At 31.1% G+C, this 18,454-nt stretch overlaps 2 protein-coding genes across 3 annotated transcripts in view; both read left to right on the top strand.

Annotated features, from left to right (window-relative positions):
* LOC128385790 (uncharacterized) overlaps positions 1 to 11,700 on the top strand; it is a 40,735-nt gene extending 29,035 nt beyond the window's left edge. The window contains exons 2-3 of one of the 2 annotated variants that reach the window (XM_053344705.1): positions 9,719 to 9,734; positions 10,264 to 11,700. In XM_053344705.1, the coding sequence (XP_053200680.1) occupies positions 9,719 to 9,734; positions 10,264 to 10,356 (109 nt within the window). In that variant the 3' untranslated portion in view covers positions 10,357 to 11,700. Of the gene's footprint in view, positions 1 to 9,718; positions 10,135 to 10,263 lie in introns of those variants that run through there. The other variant, XM_053344706.1, reaches the window with a different exon arrangement.
* A 4,141-nt stretch (positions 11,701 to 15,841) lies between these two features.
* LOC128385789 (diacylglycerol kinase zeta-like) overlaps positions 15,842 to 18,454 on the top strand; it is a 74,375-nt gene continuing 71,762 nt past the window's right edge. Inside the window, 1 exon segment of the mRNA XM_053344703.1 lies at positions 15,842 to 18,306. Coding sequence (XP_053200678.1) covers positions 16,850 to 18,306 — 1,457 coding nt within the window. The 5' untranslated portion in view covers positions 15,842 to 16,849.

Below are 18,454 nucleotides of genomic sequence, written 5' to 3'. Positions count from 1 at the left end.
GGCTTGATTAGCTGGTCATGGCACTGAAATGATTCATACAGCTTCGGCTCGCCTGAATATGGTCCATGAGTGATTACTTTCACAAAAATATAACAGTTAACTTCATTCTGTTTAGATTTCGAATCCCAATAGTATCTTACACTTGGTAAGACAACAGGGGATGACGAATATCTAGTACTGAAACTGTTGAATAGATTGACGGCAATTTCACATGATGTTAAATTGAGGCCAGCATGAGATAGAAGAGTGGCTAGTAACACTTCACAATATTCTTTCTTTGATGGTTTAACGATTTCGCGAGAAAAAGAATCATCATCTGTGGAACTAGATGAGAAATGATCTTCACTGGAAGTTGATCCCAGACTCTTTTCACTTATTTGAGAGTTTGAGTCACTAAACTCATCTTGAGAATCATTCAAATTGAATAAATATAAATCTTGATTGTATTCATTTCGTCTTTTAAAACGACGTAGAATGTTTCTCTGATTACTCATTGAAATAATAAACAAACAAATAATTAATCACTTTGTATAAATCAATGAACACAATTTACTTTAAATAGAAAACTAAATAATCTAAAAATTAAGCGCTTAGTCAAATATATTTAAAGAGGAAACACATTGTTGTCACGTGACATGAAAAAGAATAGAATATTTTGTTTGTTCTCTATGGAAACTTGTCTCCATGGCAACGTAACTGAAACAGCCAATTAAAAAAGCGTAGAATTTAATCAATTTTCAATTTCCTTTTTTGATAAGACTTTTAAATTGTTAAATTGTATTTATTGTTCTCATAAATTGTTTTATTTTGTTAAATTTTGTTTTAATTTTCTTCTTACTTTGTATGGAAAACAAATTTAAAAGAAAAAAATATACTGTTCGACTTATAACACCTTTTACTCCCCGACTAAAAAGAGTTATTCCCAATCAGTGTACACTCATCGGTTCATTTTTTAATCTCATGATGGGTGAGAAATTAGTTGTTGCCATAGTTCGTGTAAGAGATCGTATTTTAAAGGAAAAAACAGTTTCATTTGTTTTCAAGGTAAAAGATGAAATGATTCCAAAAGATCTGAAAAACCTTTCAACCTCCAAAAAAAATCTGATCAATGTCTTGGTTTCGGGTTGCCCTCCATTACCAGCCCTTGCTGTTGTAATAGCCGGTGAGTAATTTTCTTTAAATTGTACGGGTAAATTTCTAATGATTTTTATTCTTTTTCAGATGATTCTCAAGATTTGAAACAATCTTATAAATATTTTGTTGACAATATGTCTTCAAAAATGCAGTTTAAAAATTTCCAAAGTAAATTGGTTGATTGGTTTAACGTCGATTGTCTTCAAATGGAACAGATTGATTGTAAAGGTCTTCCTAGAGTTTCTGAGGAAGATTTTCTCATGGTTATTGACACAATTACTGCGTTGAAGCTCAGCGACAAAGAAGAAATTTCTCAGAAATCAAATGACAAAAAGAGCGAAAAAACTAAACTCAAAAGTAAGACAAAACTTCAAAGTAGTCCAAGTGTTGCAGCTTCATCAAGTTCGGTAGAAAAGAAATCAACAAAGTCTACAACAGAACCAGCCCAAACAGTTGATTCATTAAGCGCCGAAGACACAGAGTGTTCACTTGATTTGACAAAGAAAGCTTCCAACAACTTAAATGAAAGTTTAAACATAAAGATTCCTTCGGAGGTTGACTTTCAAAAACTCTATTCAGCTTTGGATAATATTTGCTATGCCAGTATTCAGGTTTTTGGCCTTGAAATTATCAAAGTATTGGAAACAATGAACGAGAAAATTACAAACAATTTTCAAACGTCTGCTTTCTCACCATCTTCTTCAGAATATAAGCTCAGTGTTTATGATGAGTCTAAAAAGATGAGAATAATACCATCTGATGATGCTACAGTTGTGAAAGGTAAATTTATTTTCCTAGAAGGATGTTTACCTCTACCTATTAAACGTTACCGAATGGCAATCAAAGCTGCGAGACAAGCCGATACATTGGAACCAACGGTAATTCTCAACAATATTACTAAATTTGCTTTCCCTAAACATTGGATTGTTGGTGTAACCATTAGAGGCTCTGGCAATAACAAAGGTTTGATCTCGATTTGGAGCTATCAAGACCCGAATTCAAATCCATGCACTGGTACATATGAACAAAATCTTGGCGACGTTAGACTAAGAGCTTTGTATGGTAAGTTTTTCAAATTGAATAGATTTTTATATATTTCAAATGATTTGAATTTTAAATGATTCATTTTCTAAATTTTTCGACTATTTTCCAGATCATGTAGTCCGTAAGTCAGGGAAGTTGACTTACAATAATGCAATGGAGAAGCTGCTTGCAAGCAATCTCGCTAAGGCTCTATGTTACGTCAAGTCAAGAATAAAAACAAAACAGCCAATCAAGCAAGAGATTGACGATTATTCTGAAGATATATCAGATACATGTAAAGTAAAGAAAGACAATGAATATTGCGAGCCTATTAGTGACGATGACGCAAGTATCAAGTCAATTGCAGTAGTCGATATTAGTGCTGGAAAGGATTCAAATTACCAAGCTTATGAAGATTCTGGTTCATGCTCTCCAAGTCATGCGAGCCAACACACTCATGAAAACGTTGAAGATAATGATTGTAATGCAGATGACGCTTACAAAGCTTTAACTGATGACGATGATGATCAAGACGAAGATCAAGAAGAAGATCAAGAGGAAGCTGAAGGAGAAGGAGAAGACCAAGAACAGGCTCAAGATGAGACTGAAGTAAAATCAAACACATCTAATGAACCGATTGACTATCTCGATAATGATGACGAAATGCTTGATCTCCCAGATGAAATTGAAATAAAAAGAAATGAAAAGAAGGAGAAAGAAAAGGAGAAAGAAAAAGAAAAAGGAGAGGAGAAAGAAAAAGAAAAAGAAGAGGAGAAAGAAAAAGACAGAGAGAAAGACAAAGAGAAAAAGCAGAAAGAAAAAGAAAAAGAAAAGGAAAATGAGAAGAAGAAGGAGAAATTGCTCAATGATGAAGAAAATACAATGAAAAGAAAAGAGAAAGTTAAATCAATATTGGAGCCGGTAAATGTGAAACCTTCATGTGAAGAAAAAAGTCAACCAATGGAAGTTCAAAATCCTTCGTGTTCATCGAAAAAATCGCCAACGAAAGAACAAGAAGACGAGGACCAGCTTGAGGAACAAATGAAAGTTACTCCTGAGGAAGAGAGAGCTGAAAGATTATTGGCCCTTCAGCAAGTAGAGATTGAAAAACAACAATCCCAAAATAAAATTGCAGCCCGAAACGAAGTAGCTAGTCGAACTTCAAGTGAAAGTGGAAAAGATGCAGCTACTTCAAGAAAAAGATATTTATCGCAGTTCATTGATCCAAAAAGGAAAAAAAGTAAACTTGACATTGACAACGAGCAGACTCAAGCTTCGAATTCATCAAATGAGTTGGCTCATCAACCATCAACATCAGCTCAACAAAATTCATCTGAACAAATAAGTAAAACTTTAAATACCGTTGAAAATTATCCTTTGACTCAGGCGTTACCAAAACAACCCGAATCTGTTCCACCTGAGAAATCTACCTATGAACATGAAGTAATTGATATGAGATCATCTCTAGCTTTAGCTGGAATAACTTCAGATCAATTGAAAATGATTCTAGAAAATCCGAATCTCATTTCGCTAATCAAGCGAATTAATCCTGATACTCGGAATAATTTCCTTTGATTTCGAATCATTTCTTCACAAAATCGAATTTTTTCTACAATTTTCTGAATTTTCTAATAATCTGAATTTTTTCAACAAAGTTGATTTGAATTTAATCTTGATACATCAAGTTAAATTTTAATTTTCATTTTCCATTACTTTTCATCAGATAAAAGAAAGTTTCGTAATTTTTGTGTATCAAAATGAAAACTTGATCAACTTTTGTTCACAAGTCAAGACTTGTTTGACCTTCCAAATGATTCTTTCCCCTTTCTTTACTAACCACATGACAACAACAAGTGTATAAACTTGGTTTAATCAATTTTCAGCCAATCACAAATGCTGAGTGAAAAAACTTAGAAAATTACCTAAATATGTAAGAGGTTTTTTCAACTTTCAGAGTCATTAATTTTTTTGAATAAAATTCTTTTGGGAAATCATTTCCGTTTCCAGTTTAGACTTTTCAAATTTACCTATTTAAATCTTACCTTTAGTAGAAATGTTTCAATTTTTGTTCAAATGTGAAAATGTCTCTTTCTAGCTTACGCCAGTTTTCAGTTACCTCAAATTGTGAATTAAAAACAAAAGTGCCTCAGCATTCATCATCATTCCCAGTAATTAAAAGTAAAAGGATTGAAAGAACCAGAATAGAATTGTTTAAAGGAAGTGAATCAAATTCAAAAGAGTTGGAGATAAATCTTACAAAGCTCAATAAACAAGGATATATACATGTTGTTTTCCTGCCATATATTTCGGACAAGAATTATAAAGTAATTAAACAGCCAGTGCTCATTAATGTTGGTGAATCAAAGTTCACTGAATTTGGTTTTTCTCTTCCGTTTAATGACTATTTTGATAATCTCGCTAATGTTTTTGAAATTTTCCTTGGTGGTAAATGGATTCAAGGTCAAATCATCGCTTCAGGAAGTGAGTATCCTTATTAAATGGTTTCGTTAATTATCTTCTCTAATTGAAAATTTATTCTTATGAGTAGTAACTCCTATAGATTTAAAAATAAGTCTTGAAAGTTCAGTAAAGAAAATCCAGAATGGCGAGATTGTCTTACTATGGTAAAGTGTGCTAGTGAAAACTGTTTCATCCAGCACAAGCCATTGGATGGAAAGTTTGAGCTTCCAATTCAAACAGTCATGGACCAAGAAGAATACAAAAATTTCATTGCAAATGTTAAAGAGAAAAAGTATTCAAATATACCTAAAAGAAACTTGCAAACAAAAAATGGAATAACTTCAAGTGATGATGAAGATGACATTATGGATCTAGAAGAGATGGAGGCTCCAATCAAGAGAAAAAGATTCAAAAAGAAAACAAGTCTCCAAGAAGAAAAAGAAAGAGTTGCTAGTGACGGAGGCCAGTCTGATGATTATTCAGACAAAAGAAGAATTGAAAATGCTGATAAAAATGATGATCCAATCGATGAGAAAAGATTTTCACAAAATCTGACTCAAGTGAAAAGTATCAGAGACTTAAAGTAAACGTAAACCAATTGCTGGAAAAGAAAAAATTGATGACTCCTTTAGATGTTTATTCAACTCTATCTTCAGTTATTGATATCATTGCAGATTTATATTTAGTTATTGAAGAAAAAGTGAGCAGAAAGATGAGTTTGTAACTAAAGTTTCTCAGGAAGAAAACTTACAAGCAGAAACATTTGAATAAGATATTTATCGAAGGAAAATTAGAACTTCCTCTTGATAAATATCGCACTGCCGCTGTGTGCTAAAGGTAATCCATTCTCGTTTGCTTACCAAATTGTAAATAAATGCTTTCAAAGGAATAACATACTAATGCTACTTTAGGTAAAAACACATTGATGAGAATAAGATTCAAGAATTTTGAAATCTAAAGACGAAAAAGTCACAAAATTCCACTCCATTTATCTTTGGTTTCAAAGATCCATTGGGAGGACCTTCTCTGGAGACTTTGATATTATTCGCGGACACGAACGTGAAAGCTCTCATCGGTCAGTAGATTTTGGAAAATATTCTAATATTAAGAACAAAATTCTTAAAAATTAGAATTTAATCAAATTAATAAAACAGTTTTTCTAATGATTAAGGTCTTTCTCTTACAGAACATATTCTTCGAAAATCGAAAATCATGGAATATGACGATTCATTAGAATTCAAGATTCGAGAAAATTGACAAAAGAACTTTGTAACAAGAACAAGAATATTACTAAAGACAAAAATTTGATAATAATGACAAAAGTGAAGATGAACTTGTTTCAATGATATTTGATCCAACTTGTTTCAGTTAAAATTGATATATATCACAATAAATTTATATTCTTTCGAATTTTCATTCATAAATTTTCGACTTTATTTTCATTTTAAGAAAAAAATCTAATTTTATGAATCGGAACGCATCCAACAGCTTCCGACCCAAATGGAGTCGGTTTGGATTTTAAGTTTTTCCGACTCCATTTGGAGTCGGAACTGTTGATTGGGTCTGATTAAACGATACATTTTGAATACCTCCATCCTTCTCATAAATTGAGCACCTCGTTGAGTATAATACTGCCCCAGCTAAGGAAAGTTTCACAATTCCATCATCAATGATTTTTTGGTTATAATATGATTCCTTTGAGAGTTCAGACAAAAAAGGTCTTACAGTCTTTTTCGTTTGGTAGGAACCTTTTTTCCATTGATAGGAACCTTTTCTCAAATGTTAGGATCCCGAAGTTAAGCCGGTTTAGAAAGATAATCCAATCAATGCAAATCGCAACCTTTTTTCATTTGCGAGGAACCTTTTTGCTAAAGACCGAAACTTTGTGATTTTCGAACAAATTTTTTTCTTGTCTTGCTAATGTCACTAATACAGAAAAGTTCCTAATTTAAGAGAAAAAGTTTCTGTCAATTGGCAAAAGGTTTCTTTAAACGGCCGTCGAAAGGATTAGTCTAATCTGGTTAAAGTCGAGTTTCTATCGTGAGAAAAAAGGTTCCTAGTGATGGAGAAAAGGTTCCTACCAAACGAAAAAGACTGTATCACACAAATACATTATCTTAAATCATCGGATTGTTTCATGATATTTGGATTATAAATTTATTAGAAAATCATTATTTGTGAGCAGCGTTCTGTTAAACTCGTAGATATAACAGAATTCAGCATTGAGATTAACATTTATTTACTTAATACCTCAATTTCATCTAGTGATTAATTTGTATTAATTCAATTATAGCAGCTTTCAGATTCCAGACAGAATGTTAAGCAACAAGTTAACAAAGAAAACAATTAATGTTTATCAGAAACATTATCGTGGGAATGAATAATTAGCTTTCAATTGAGTTGAAATTACCATCAATCTGAATGAATTATGAAGAAAAGATCATGAAAACTGTTCAGAGTTCTCATACAATTAGAGCACATTCATCTAGAAAGGTATGGAAAAAATTCATTACAATTAACATTTCAATCAGTGTTTGTACTATTACATGAATGTTCATAATTATAACGATAAAGATTTAACCTTAACCATGTTACCCTGAGCTCGTTGGCTCAAAGTGTTTCCAACATAAATTAACAATCAGTGGAAATAAATGATCGAAAAAAATTAGTAATTGGTTTACTTTCTATCCGAAGAGCTGAGATTCATGATAGAATGAACTTTTTTCGTAGTTTTTATCTCTTCATCATTATTTTACCTCCAATCCAATTACCAAATCCAATTGAATATTGTGCATGTTGAAAGTTCAAACGATAGATTCTGAATTGAAACTAAACTAAATCAACGTTTAATGTTGTCTCTTTTGAACCTTTTTCTCTGTAAATCATTTCAATTTAAATGAATGAATAATATTTATCTTTAATCACGAGGAAAAAAAGATAGCCCGATGAAATTGTTATTGAATAATGATAATCATAAAATCAAAAAGAAAAAATTTCTCGTGTAATCACGATTTTTTCCTCCTGATAAAAGCATGAAAAGTTCTGATTTCTGAAAGTTTTCATCTTTTCAATTTCAATTATGATTTTCTAATGACTGAATGAATAATAAAATTCTCAATTCTCAAAGATTCGTGTAAACATTTACATCATCAATTCAATTGGTATGATGATTGGTGAGTAGAAGGAGAAAAAGTTTATCATGAATAAAATCATATCTATTATTTTACTATTCTCCAAGTTGAGAATTTTTTTCTTATGCCTTGAAGCATTCATATTTTTCTTATCAAGTTTTCTGATTTGATTCATTCACAATTTACTTGTTTTCATTAAGAAAATTAAATTATTCATCATGGTTTGAATTCATTTGCATGATAAATCTTCAATTTCGACTTATAATCATTTTTCTTACAATTCGTTTATACCATAATCTTTCTGTCGTCATGATATGAGTTCATTTACTATAATGAAAGTTCATGAAGATCATTAGATTGATGATCAAAATTTGACAGTAAAGTTCAGTAAACTTATCATTCAATCTCAAACCCTAAAATTTGCTCATAGATTGAAATCGTTGATGAATTTACATAGCAATTTATGCAGAAACGAAAGTGAAAAAAAAGTTTCAGCAACAGTTTTTATTATGAGAAGCTTCTTTGCCAACTGTTCATGATAATTTTATGATGACAATAAATGTTGTCGAAAGTTGTTTCAAGTGTTCATTATAAGAAATTCATGGTTTGCATGGTTAATCAATTGAAATCAAATACAACAACTTTCTCAATACATAAGAATTAACTTTTGAACATGAAGCATATCATGAGCAAAGTCTGTTTAAGAACTTTTTGTAATTCTATTTTCTGTTTTTTCGTCGTTTGGTTTGTCCTTCAATTCCCTTAGAAAGATATATTTTTTTCGATTCGCTATTTCTTGCATTTAAAGACTCTGAGAAACATTTTATTACGATTTATTAGACTACTTAGTTGAATAACCCTTCTAGTTGGAATAATAAAATTCAGAGTTACCCTGATAGATGAACTTTGAATTCCATGTACTCATGTACTGAGAAAAAAATGATTCGCCACCTTTAAAACTTTATCTCGAACTTATCATTAAACTATTAAATTCCAGTCTATTCAAAGAAAAATAGAAAGTTATGAGTAAACTTTTTAATACTTATCCAAAGTTGATGATGTAAAAAAGTTCAGATTTTCCATATCGGGAATGTCAAGATTCTCAGAGTTTCATGGTATCATGTTTAATATTTCATATTGAAAAGCAGAATTCTCTATTCCCTCATCATGATACCATCAAATACATGAATTCTCATTGAACAAAAGATTCATTATCATGAAAAAGATAATGAGATAAATTGGAAAGTGTTTATCATGACGTATAATTGGAAATTCAGTTTACATAGATAATTATAGTGATGATAAAAAAAGGATAGGATGATGATAAATGAAATGATAATAATGATAACGATTTAATAATCATGTACCTTGAATATTTGCCTCCCTGATGAATGATAGATTTTTCATCCATTTCCAGTTGATGAATGAATGTTGAAATGTCAATGAAAGGAGAGAAAAAAAGTTACATGGTAAAAGTTCTGATTCTTTTTGTGAATTGTAGCAATCACATAGTAAATCATGTGTATACACTTTATTCCTATTTTCATCTGAAATCATCATGACAGCTCCGGAAGCTCAATTAATCGTTCCCATTGAGTTATTACAATAATTTCCTTGAATATCATTTATAAGTAAATAAATGCAATAGAAAAATGTTTCATCATCTCTCATAAACCGTTACCTTAATCCTTTGCTGGCCCAATGCTCATGAAAGATTTTAATTACTATCATTAATACATGATAATCTAGAGATTATATACTTATCCTAAGTGATAATAATGATGATATTTATCGTCGTCATTTTTCATCATTTACCTGTTATTGTTTTTCCTTCTTAATCTACATTATCTCCCTTTAATGAGAACAGAATCATTTTCAAAAGATTGTAGTTCTCAATATATTTGGTTTGCTTGTATTTCATCATATTAATAAATATAATATTTTCTCTCTCTCTCTCTCTCTCTCTCTAGATCTAATAAATCCCAGGTAAAGTTGTCATCAGAAAGATAGAAATGTTATCATTAAAAGAGATGATGAAAAAGTGAAGATAAATGAAGGAGACAAAGATGATAATGATATAAACACATGAATGAGTAAAACATTTTCATCTTCAATATTTACATTGCTTAGTGAAGAATAGGTAAGGATACAAAGAGTAAAAGAAGGGAAGATGAAAAAGAAAAAAAGATTCCAAGTATAAAAAGAATACTCAACAGATTATCTTCCGTTATCAACTATTATCTTCCCTTGGTGATAAACTATCATTATTAATATTTCTTTTATTACTTTCATCTTCCGTCTTTCTTCATGTTCTTTACTCTTTATCATCTAACCGATAATTCAATCAATATTATTATCACACTGAATTGGCCCAATGATGGAATCAGTGAAGATAAATAATCTCTCTCTCTCTCTCTCTCTCTCTCTCTCTCTCTCTCTCTCTCTCTCTCTCTCTCTCTCTCTCTCTCTCTCTCTCTCTCTCTCTCTCTCTCTCTCTATAATTTATCGTCTTCAGGTAAATATCATGAATAATTTTCACCCGGTTAATATTTCTGTCACATTAATCAGGTTCATGATCATATGTCTCCTCTATCATGCAATTCCTTGACACTGAACAAGCGATGTACGTATCCAGAAATGATGATGAATTTGGTTTTTTCCTCATTATATTGACAAACCTTAAGGTTTTGTTTCCTGCTTACAGATTATCCTTTTTAAGCTCATTACCGCTTTGAATTATCATAACTATTGTTGTTTTTTTGCTTTACTATTTGTTATCAGTTAGTGTCATCATTATGAGGTGAAATTAATTAGAGTAGTAGTTACTTAGCTGATAAGTTGATGAATTGGTTTTGACTATTCATTGAATTATCATCATTAACCCTTGATACTCATTAGAAATGATTAGTATTGACAGAGAGAGAGAGAGAGAGAGAGAGAGAGAGAGAGAGAGAGAGAGAGAGAGAGAGAGAGAGAGAGAGAGAGAGAGAGAGAGAGAGAGAGAGATAATGATGATGATGACAAGATTAATCTTGTTTATCAATAAAAGGACATAATGATAATCCTACTCAATGATTAGTCAAATACTTTCGCATTGAATATTTAATCAGATGAGATAAATGCTAATCAATTGAACACTTTTTTTCCTATGTAAATATATTCATAGTAAAATTGATGATCGTAATTGTTGATAATCTTTTTAACCATTTGCTTAATCTAATTGCAATCAGTTTATTTATGTTGTGCAATAGGTGCAAAAGTTTACTGATTATTTTTTTTCTCCAAGGTAAACAATTTAACTTTCATGTGCTAAATTATAACTGTAACAATTAATTGTTACACTTTTCTCCCGACTAATAATAGACTTGAGTTTTAACATTTGGTTTACATCCGATGATTAATTGATTACATAAAAAAGTTTTAATGGTCAAAAGTGCCTTAAGGCAGATGTAACATTGGGATGGATCTCATTTCTTATCAGATTAAGACAACCACCTCAATTGGGATTTTCTTGTAAACGCCAAAACAACAATCAAATCAACTTGGAAACAATTAACCACTAATCTTATATAATCAACTAATTGATCGATATTTTATCAGATTTAATTAGTTTTCCATTCATAACTTTATCGATTCATTGGATAATAGAATTTTTTTATATTCTTTCCAATTTCTGTAAACAACAAAAGCATAATTCTCTTGAACTTTTGTTCCCATGGTAAGAAACTGAATTCAATGTAGGTAAGTTCATTTTGAGAATGAATTTCTCTTCTCAAATAAGAATCAAATTTCAATTAAAATGATTTTTTTCTACAAAACAAAAAACATTGTATTCGTTTAATTAGATTGATGGAAGGAGAAAACTTTAGAATAACGATTAGATTCACATTTGTAATTCTCTAAAATGGACGAAAATTTTCTAATAGCAATTTAATTGATACAAATTTGGAGTTGAAATTTACCAAAATTCTCAAGAACTTGGAATAGGCTGAAAATAGACAATAAACAACAATATCTTATCCATTAGATGAAGAATTGTGTCTCGTAAATGTAACAAAATGAAAGTGAAAAGTTCAATCTTTAATTTGGAATTCGTTCAAGTGAAAGATAACATTGTCATTAGAAGAAGAAGTATTCGCTCAGTGTTATCATCAGTTGAATGATTAGATAGGTGGTAAAAGGTAAGATGATGATGAAACATCAACAGGAAGATGATGATATTTTCTTTTGCGATTAGTTGTAAACAATGTTGATAAAATTGTATCTGTTTTTGGCAAGTCAATTGAAGTGTATGATAAGTTTCAGAAACAGAGAATGAGGAAAAGTTTCAATATTTGTCTCAGGTGATTCTTGACTATAATCAGGTAAAATCCCAGAAATTTAGGTGAAAAGTTCAGAAAGGATTAGAAAAAGACATAGAATTGATTCACTTTACAAGGCTTAAGCACAGAAAAAGTGTAATCATTTTTATTTCTCTCTCTCTCTTTCTGTTATGCTAAGAGTGGAAAACCCTCCAGGCAATAATTTGAAAAAGAATGGGAAAAGTAAGCAAGATGAAGTTTCATCTCCATCTTCATCATGAGTGGAAGATAAAAAGTGAAAATCAAAACTATACCTGGAAAAAAACTCATCTCATCGATTGAACTTTCCTGACATTCAACATGATAGTAATTTTCTGCAGTTGTTTCTGTTTCAACCCTGAAACTTTTCCAGTGAAAAACATCATGGGCTCAGTTGCAGTAGATTATAATCTTACTCTTAATCTCAAATAATTATTATAAATCGTTTTTTCCCTAAAACCAAAATAATCATTAATTTCACGCGAATCAATATTTTCATCATTATCAGGGTGATTTTCGCTTCTATATTTGAACAATTACTGAATAGGTGAAGATAAAAGGTTATAAAGCACTGAGATTAAACTGAGACAAAATTTCTGGTGTGAATACATTGAGAGAAATTTCTGACAAAATGAATTAACGAAGAATTTTTTTCTCCTATTTTTAGTATTGTGAGAGAAATACTTTTTTTTCTCCATCTTTGACAACATTTCAAAGATGAAAACTCAACTTCTCTTCATGATAGCTGCTTCTTCTTTCATCTCATTCTGAATGAAATTTTTCAGGATGAAAACTCAGCAAGAATAGTTGACAATATTATCTAACTGCTGTTGCTTATGAAATCAATCTTATCCAAATACAGAGATAAATACCAGTTCATCTGTTATCATGGCCATTCTGTTTATTTAGGATAAGATAACTGAATTTTTTCTCTATTTACTGCTTGAATGTTGATTCAATTTGCAACAAATTTATCGATAATAATAAATCACAATTGTGAGTAATTAAAGTGATCCCATTAAGCGTTAGATGTTGGTTATCTTGGGATTTTTTACTTCAACTAATCATCTCTGAATGCTCTTCAAGTGATAGTATTTTGTTGATTGGTAGTGAAAAAATTCAGGCTGGATATTTACCTTGTATTCTTGCTCAGAACTTCACTCTCTCTCTCTCTCTCTCTCTTGGTCTATTTTATTCAGTTCAGAACTCACCTCTCAACAGCAAAGGTCAGTTTTGCAATTAGTTTAATTGGATGGAAAGTCAGAAAAAGTAAGAAAACCAAAAGAGAAAAAGAGAGACAAAAAAGTCATTTGATATTTCGAGGAAGTGAAAAACGAATCTTGAGCTGGAACAATTATGAAGACAAAAAGAGTTTAGTCTAGTCTAGAATCAATTCAGAACTTTTGATAGATATTCCTTTTTTCCTTCATTGGGTGTGACTTATTTGATGGTCAGATTTGATTCGGTTTCTCAGATATTCTCAAGTTGTTCAAAAGAATATTGATATTCATGCATATACCAATCTGATAACATGAATCAATATTCAGATAGAGTATGAATGAGAATAATCTTTTGAAAACAATAACATCGAAAAGAATTGAAACTGTTTTGATTGATAAGAAGCCTCAGGCTATTGGAAAAAAATTCACTGATTTCACTCAAGCTTTTGTCTTTTTCATGGCGATACACAAATCTCTGAATTTAAAGTAAACAATTTTTTCCTTGCCATTCTTCATTCGTATTCAATATTTAATCATGATTAGCAGACCTTATTTACTCTGTATGATTTTCAATGGATGTAAATTTATTCCTCCATGTGACAAAATGTTGAAATATCAAATTCACTTGACAAAAAGATCTGATGATGAACTGTGATGTTAAAAAATAAAATGGAATCAGTAACTCATCTGATTTAATTGAGATGTAATCTTGCTCTTCTATCAAAAAATGGCTGAATTATCAATATAATATTATAATTGTTTTCAAAGACTCCAAGAGGAAAAATATTCCAATACAATCTAAAGTTACTGAGAAAAGTTCTTAACAATTTTTCTCATCTTTTTAGATCGAATTACTTAATTTGCTTACCGTTTATTATAATTCAATCATATGGATCAAGGTAATTTCTCAGAATCTTGACTCTCTTGCAATGATTAAGTATTCCGCTAAAAATAATTCCTATTAACGTTTAAAACTAAATTGTTGTACAATTATTATAATGAATTGTAAAGCTAAAGGTGACATAGATATTAATTTGGGTGGGTCGTTGAACAATCAAAATTAAAATGAAAAAAAAAGTATGAATCAAGTCAATTGATGATATCAGTTAATGACTATCATGGTAATGATCAATATAATCATCGAGTTGAATGAACTTTGTTTGTCTTAAATAATGAATATTTCCAAGAGAAGATATAATTTTCACTTTATCATGAGAAATTTTCATTTATAATGATTATCATCATCATCATCATCTTATAAAACCTAAACCACAGCAAAAATATTATCTCTATTATCATGATAATAATTACATCATGAGCCTCTTCATGAGAGATAATAGTTTTATCATTATTGGTTTATCAGTTTCTTGAAATTCTTGTAAACCTTTTTTACTCAATTTCTTATCATAATAACAGGATATAATTATGTAAATGATTCTGACTGAATTTTAAGTTAACTCATGGTGATAATCAAGATTATATTTTTTTTCTTGTTGTTCCAGAATTTCCTTGTAAAGATAATCAAAGTCTTTTAATGTTATGAAATTTTCTCTCACTAATTTCACTTTAAACTGCATTTTCATTGCTTATCCCATGATGATGTTTACAAGTTACATGATTGAACTTTAAGTTGATTTTATCTATCAACTCATAACATGATAATCATGAAGGATAATAGTGAATACTAATGAGCTTTTTTGAAGAAAATGTTTATAACAAAATTTTCATTTTCTATTTTTATCATGTAACGTATTTTCCTTCAGAGTAACTACTCAGTCGGGACTCATGAACAATTGAAACTTTATTATCATTTTCAAAATGAAGGAGAACTCAATTTTATATGAGTTTCTATGAGTAAATAAATATTATTATCATTCTCTCAGTGTGTTATCATGTCTTGAAAGGGTCTCTGCTCACTAGAGTTTAATTATTAATCATATTGGAACATGATTTACATACTGAGAACTGTAATCTATTTGTTACTATGAAAGTTCAGTAATAATAAATTTCTTACTCAAAAACTGATAATATTTTTATGTAAAAATAATAATAATAATTTAGTTTCCAAAGTAAACAAGAAACTTTGATCCATTGAATATCGAAATTTTCAAAGAAAAATTGAGACTTTCGTGTTCTCTGGTGAGGTTTATCGAAATCACGAATATCTTTCATGATATTTAATTCGAAAGAATTTTTGAAAAGTTCTGTTGTTTGTCGTATCGAAATTTGCTTGTGAATATTTTGAGAGATAGAAAACTATCCATAAGTTAATCATGTCTTCAGGTTAATTATGGGTTAGATTCCAGGTTAATTGGTTAATGCTCGGTTAATCGAGATGAAACAAATTCAATTCTGTAGTTGAACTGAACAACAATAGATGTCAGCAGGAGAAACGTTCCATAGCTTTGGTTGTATGTATATAAAAGATACAATAACAGAATTTGTAATGAACAAGTATTACCTTTCTTTTAGTCTTTCTTTTTCCTCTTCTCTGTTTATCATCATGTTTCATGCTTCTCAACATCTTCATCATCATATCACCAAGACCTCTGGTGTTTAGATTTGTTGAAATGTTATTTTTTTCTGTTGCATTTTTGAACATTCTCAGTGTTGAACAATAATATTAAATGAACAACTTAATCTTAGTTTTACACCGAGAGAGATTCGTTAAAAGTTACATGCTCGTCTAGTGAAACAAACATGAATATCTAAAGTGAGCTCACTATGATTTATCATCCGAATTCAACATTTTCCTTATCAATTTTTGAGAAATAAACTTTTTCTTGATAATAACAAACTCAATGTTCACCTGAACATATAAAACTTTGATTCGAATCAATTATCGAACTGACTAGAGTTCAATTTGTGTTTTAATTGTTCTCTTTTTCTCTCTTACCTGTGATTTAATTCACTGAACAATAAGTGAATATTTATATTTGTGATATTCTTTTTCCTTATTTTCTCTGATACCGAAAGATGAAAAAAGTTCTGGAAAATTGGAAAATAATATTGACAGTTTACAATCTTTTTAAATTGTGCCCTCACTGCTAATTGTTGAAATTGTGATTTAAAACTGAGAATAAGCAAAATTGGAATATGATTATTATCAAATTGTTATCGATTTCTTTTTCGTCATTAATGGTTGAAGAAAAAAAGAGATGAAGATGATCAAATTAAAGAAAAGGATAAGAGTTGACAAAGAAAATGTTATCCTGACAATTTCTGTGAATTAAAATCTATTGTTTATCATTCGATATCTATGTGTGTCTCTTTATATGTTTATGTGACCTCATTTATCTTATTATATCATTAATCTTATCATCTTTATCATTTTCATCATCATCATCTCCTTATTATTATTATTATATATCTGATAAGTCAATTGTTGTTATCATTATATTGATATGATTATTATTATCATTACTATTGTTAAGTGTCAACTCGTTGGGTAGGGATAAGGTTTGGACAGGCTTTTAACAAGGCTGTTCAATCCTCCCCCTTAATCATCATCAAGATCACCTCTTTTACCATATCATCCATCATGCAACGGATTAAGGATAGTTTACGTAAAACATCATCACGTGACTCCTTAGATTCAACCTCTTCGACAACATCACTCGAACCAAAAGATCAACAAGTGCCAAGCTCACCAGCAAAGAGTCAATATCAATCTCACCAACATCATCATCATTTACTTCGTGCACCCTCATCACCGACTCCAAGTTGCTCGGGATCATTTTCTAGTGCCAATTCTAGTCATTCAAGGCCTAAACCTGGATCATTAGGTCCAGGTTTAGGTTTAGGTTCTAGTCTTGGTTCCAGGTTGGGCCATGTTAGCTCATCGTCGACTTTATCCTTACTCTCTGATCGTCGAGATGAGGTTACTTTTGAAACAGTTCGAATTGTCCCTCGAAGTGCTCGAAGTGAAGAGATAACAACAACTCCTGAATCAGATGAATCTTTAACTCCAAGTTACAATTTTCCTTCCACTTCATTTTCCTCTTCCTCTCCTTCTTGCCTCCACCAAACAGCAACAGCCCCAACACAACCATCCCCACCACCACCGCCAACAACAACAATAATAGCTACTACAGCATCCAACAAAGAGGTTGGAGGATCTCAAGGTACCTATGGATCATCACCAGTTCACCTTTCACCTAATATGCAACCTTGTGGTTCGCCCTCATTACAAGCTAATCAATTTCTGTCAACCAATTCTCCAAACCGATCAGGTCGATCTCGTTCATTTGATTCGGCTGCCGCTTCAGCTGCAGCATCAGGATCAAATGATGGATCGACTAACCGTTCAGGCAAAACTTACATTAAAACAACATCAACTTTCCTTGAACTTCCCAAATGGAAGATGCTAGTTCGTAATAAGAATTCATCTTCATCATCTACATCAGTTGCTCCCTATGAGCGAGATTGTGTTCATTGCATGTTAATGCACGAAATTAGTAAAGTCTCAACACTCACCGTACCCTCTGTATCCACACCTTATATTGGTTCAAGTAGTTATGGTAGCATGTTGAGTGATAACATTTCAACCTCATGTTCACCTCCACCCTCATCATCACCTTCAGTAAGTTCTGAGGGTTCAGTAGTTGAAGATTCAGATTCCGAGTCAATGGGATTAAGAACTGCTTCCCTTGGACAAAGTGAATCACTTGAAGATGAAGTTTTATCTGAGATACTTGACCCTGCAAATCTGCCGACCGTTACTTTGAGCTTGGCACCGGAAATTCAAATAATTGAAACGGAAGAAGATTCTGGTTTAACTGTTATCTCTTTAGAGGTTCCAGTCCTTCCAAAATCAGGTAGATCAGCATCAGTTGATTCTTCATATCTTCAAGTACCACAAAGGACCGATATTGGAATCGGAGAATCACCACCAGTTAAAGCTCAGCGATCACGATCAGTAGATGTCGCACTTCCAGTTGGTCCTGATGGACCTTACATTGTAGTTCCAACGGAAAAACCTCAGCCCATTATTACACAGTAAGAGAACTTGAAATATTCCTAAGAAAAACTATTTTCTCAAACGTGAGCAGAACACGAACACACAATTAACTCGGAATTTCATGATAATTGATTCTAAATGAAAGCTTTTTGTCTTTACAATTGTCTCTTTTTACCTTTGTTTTTG

The sequence above is a fragment of the Panonychus citri genome, unplaced genomic scaffold (genome assembly GCF_014898815.1).
Source record: "Panonychus citri isolate SS breed McGregor unplaced genomic scaffold, ASM1489881v1 Contig00050, whole genome shotgun sequence".
NCBI classification, from domain to species: Eukaryota; Metazoa; Arthropoda; class Arachnida; order Trombidiformes; family Tetranychidae; genus Panonychus; species Panonychus citri.
Note: the sequence above shows the minus strand (reverse complement) of the source record. Positions and strands in the feature narration are given on the sequence as shown.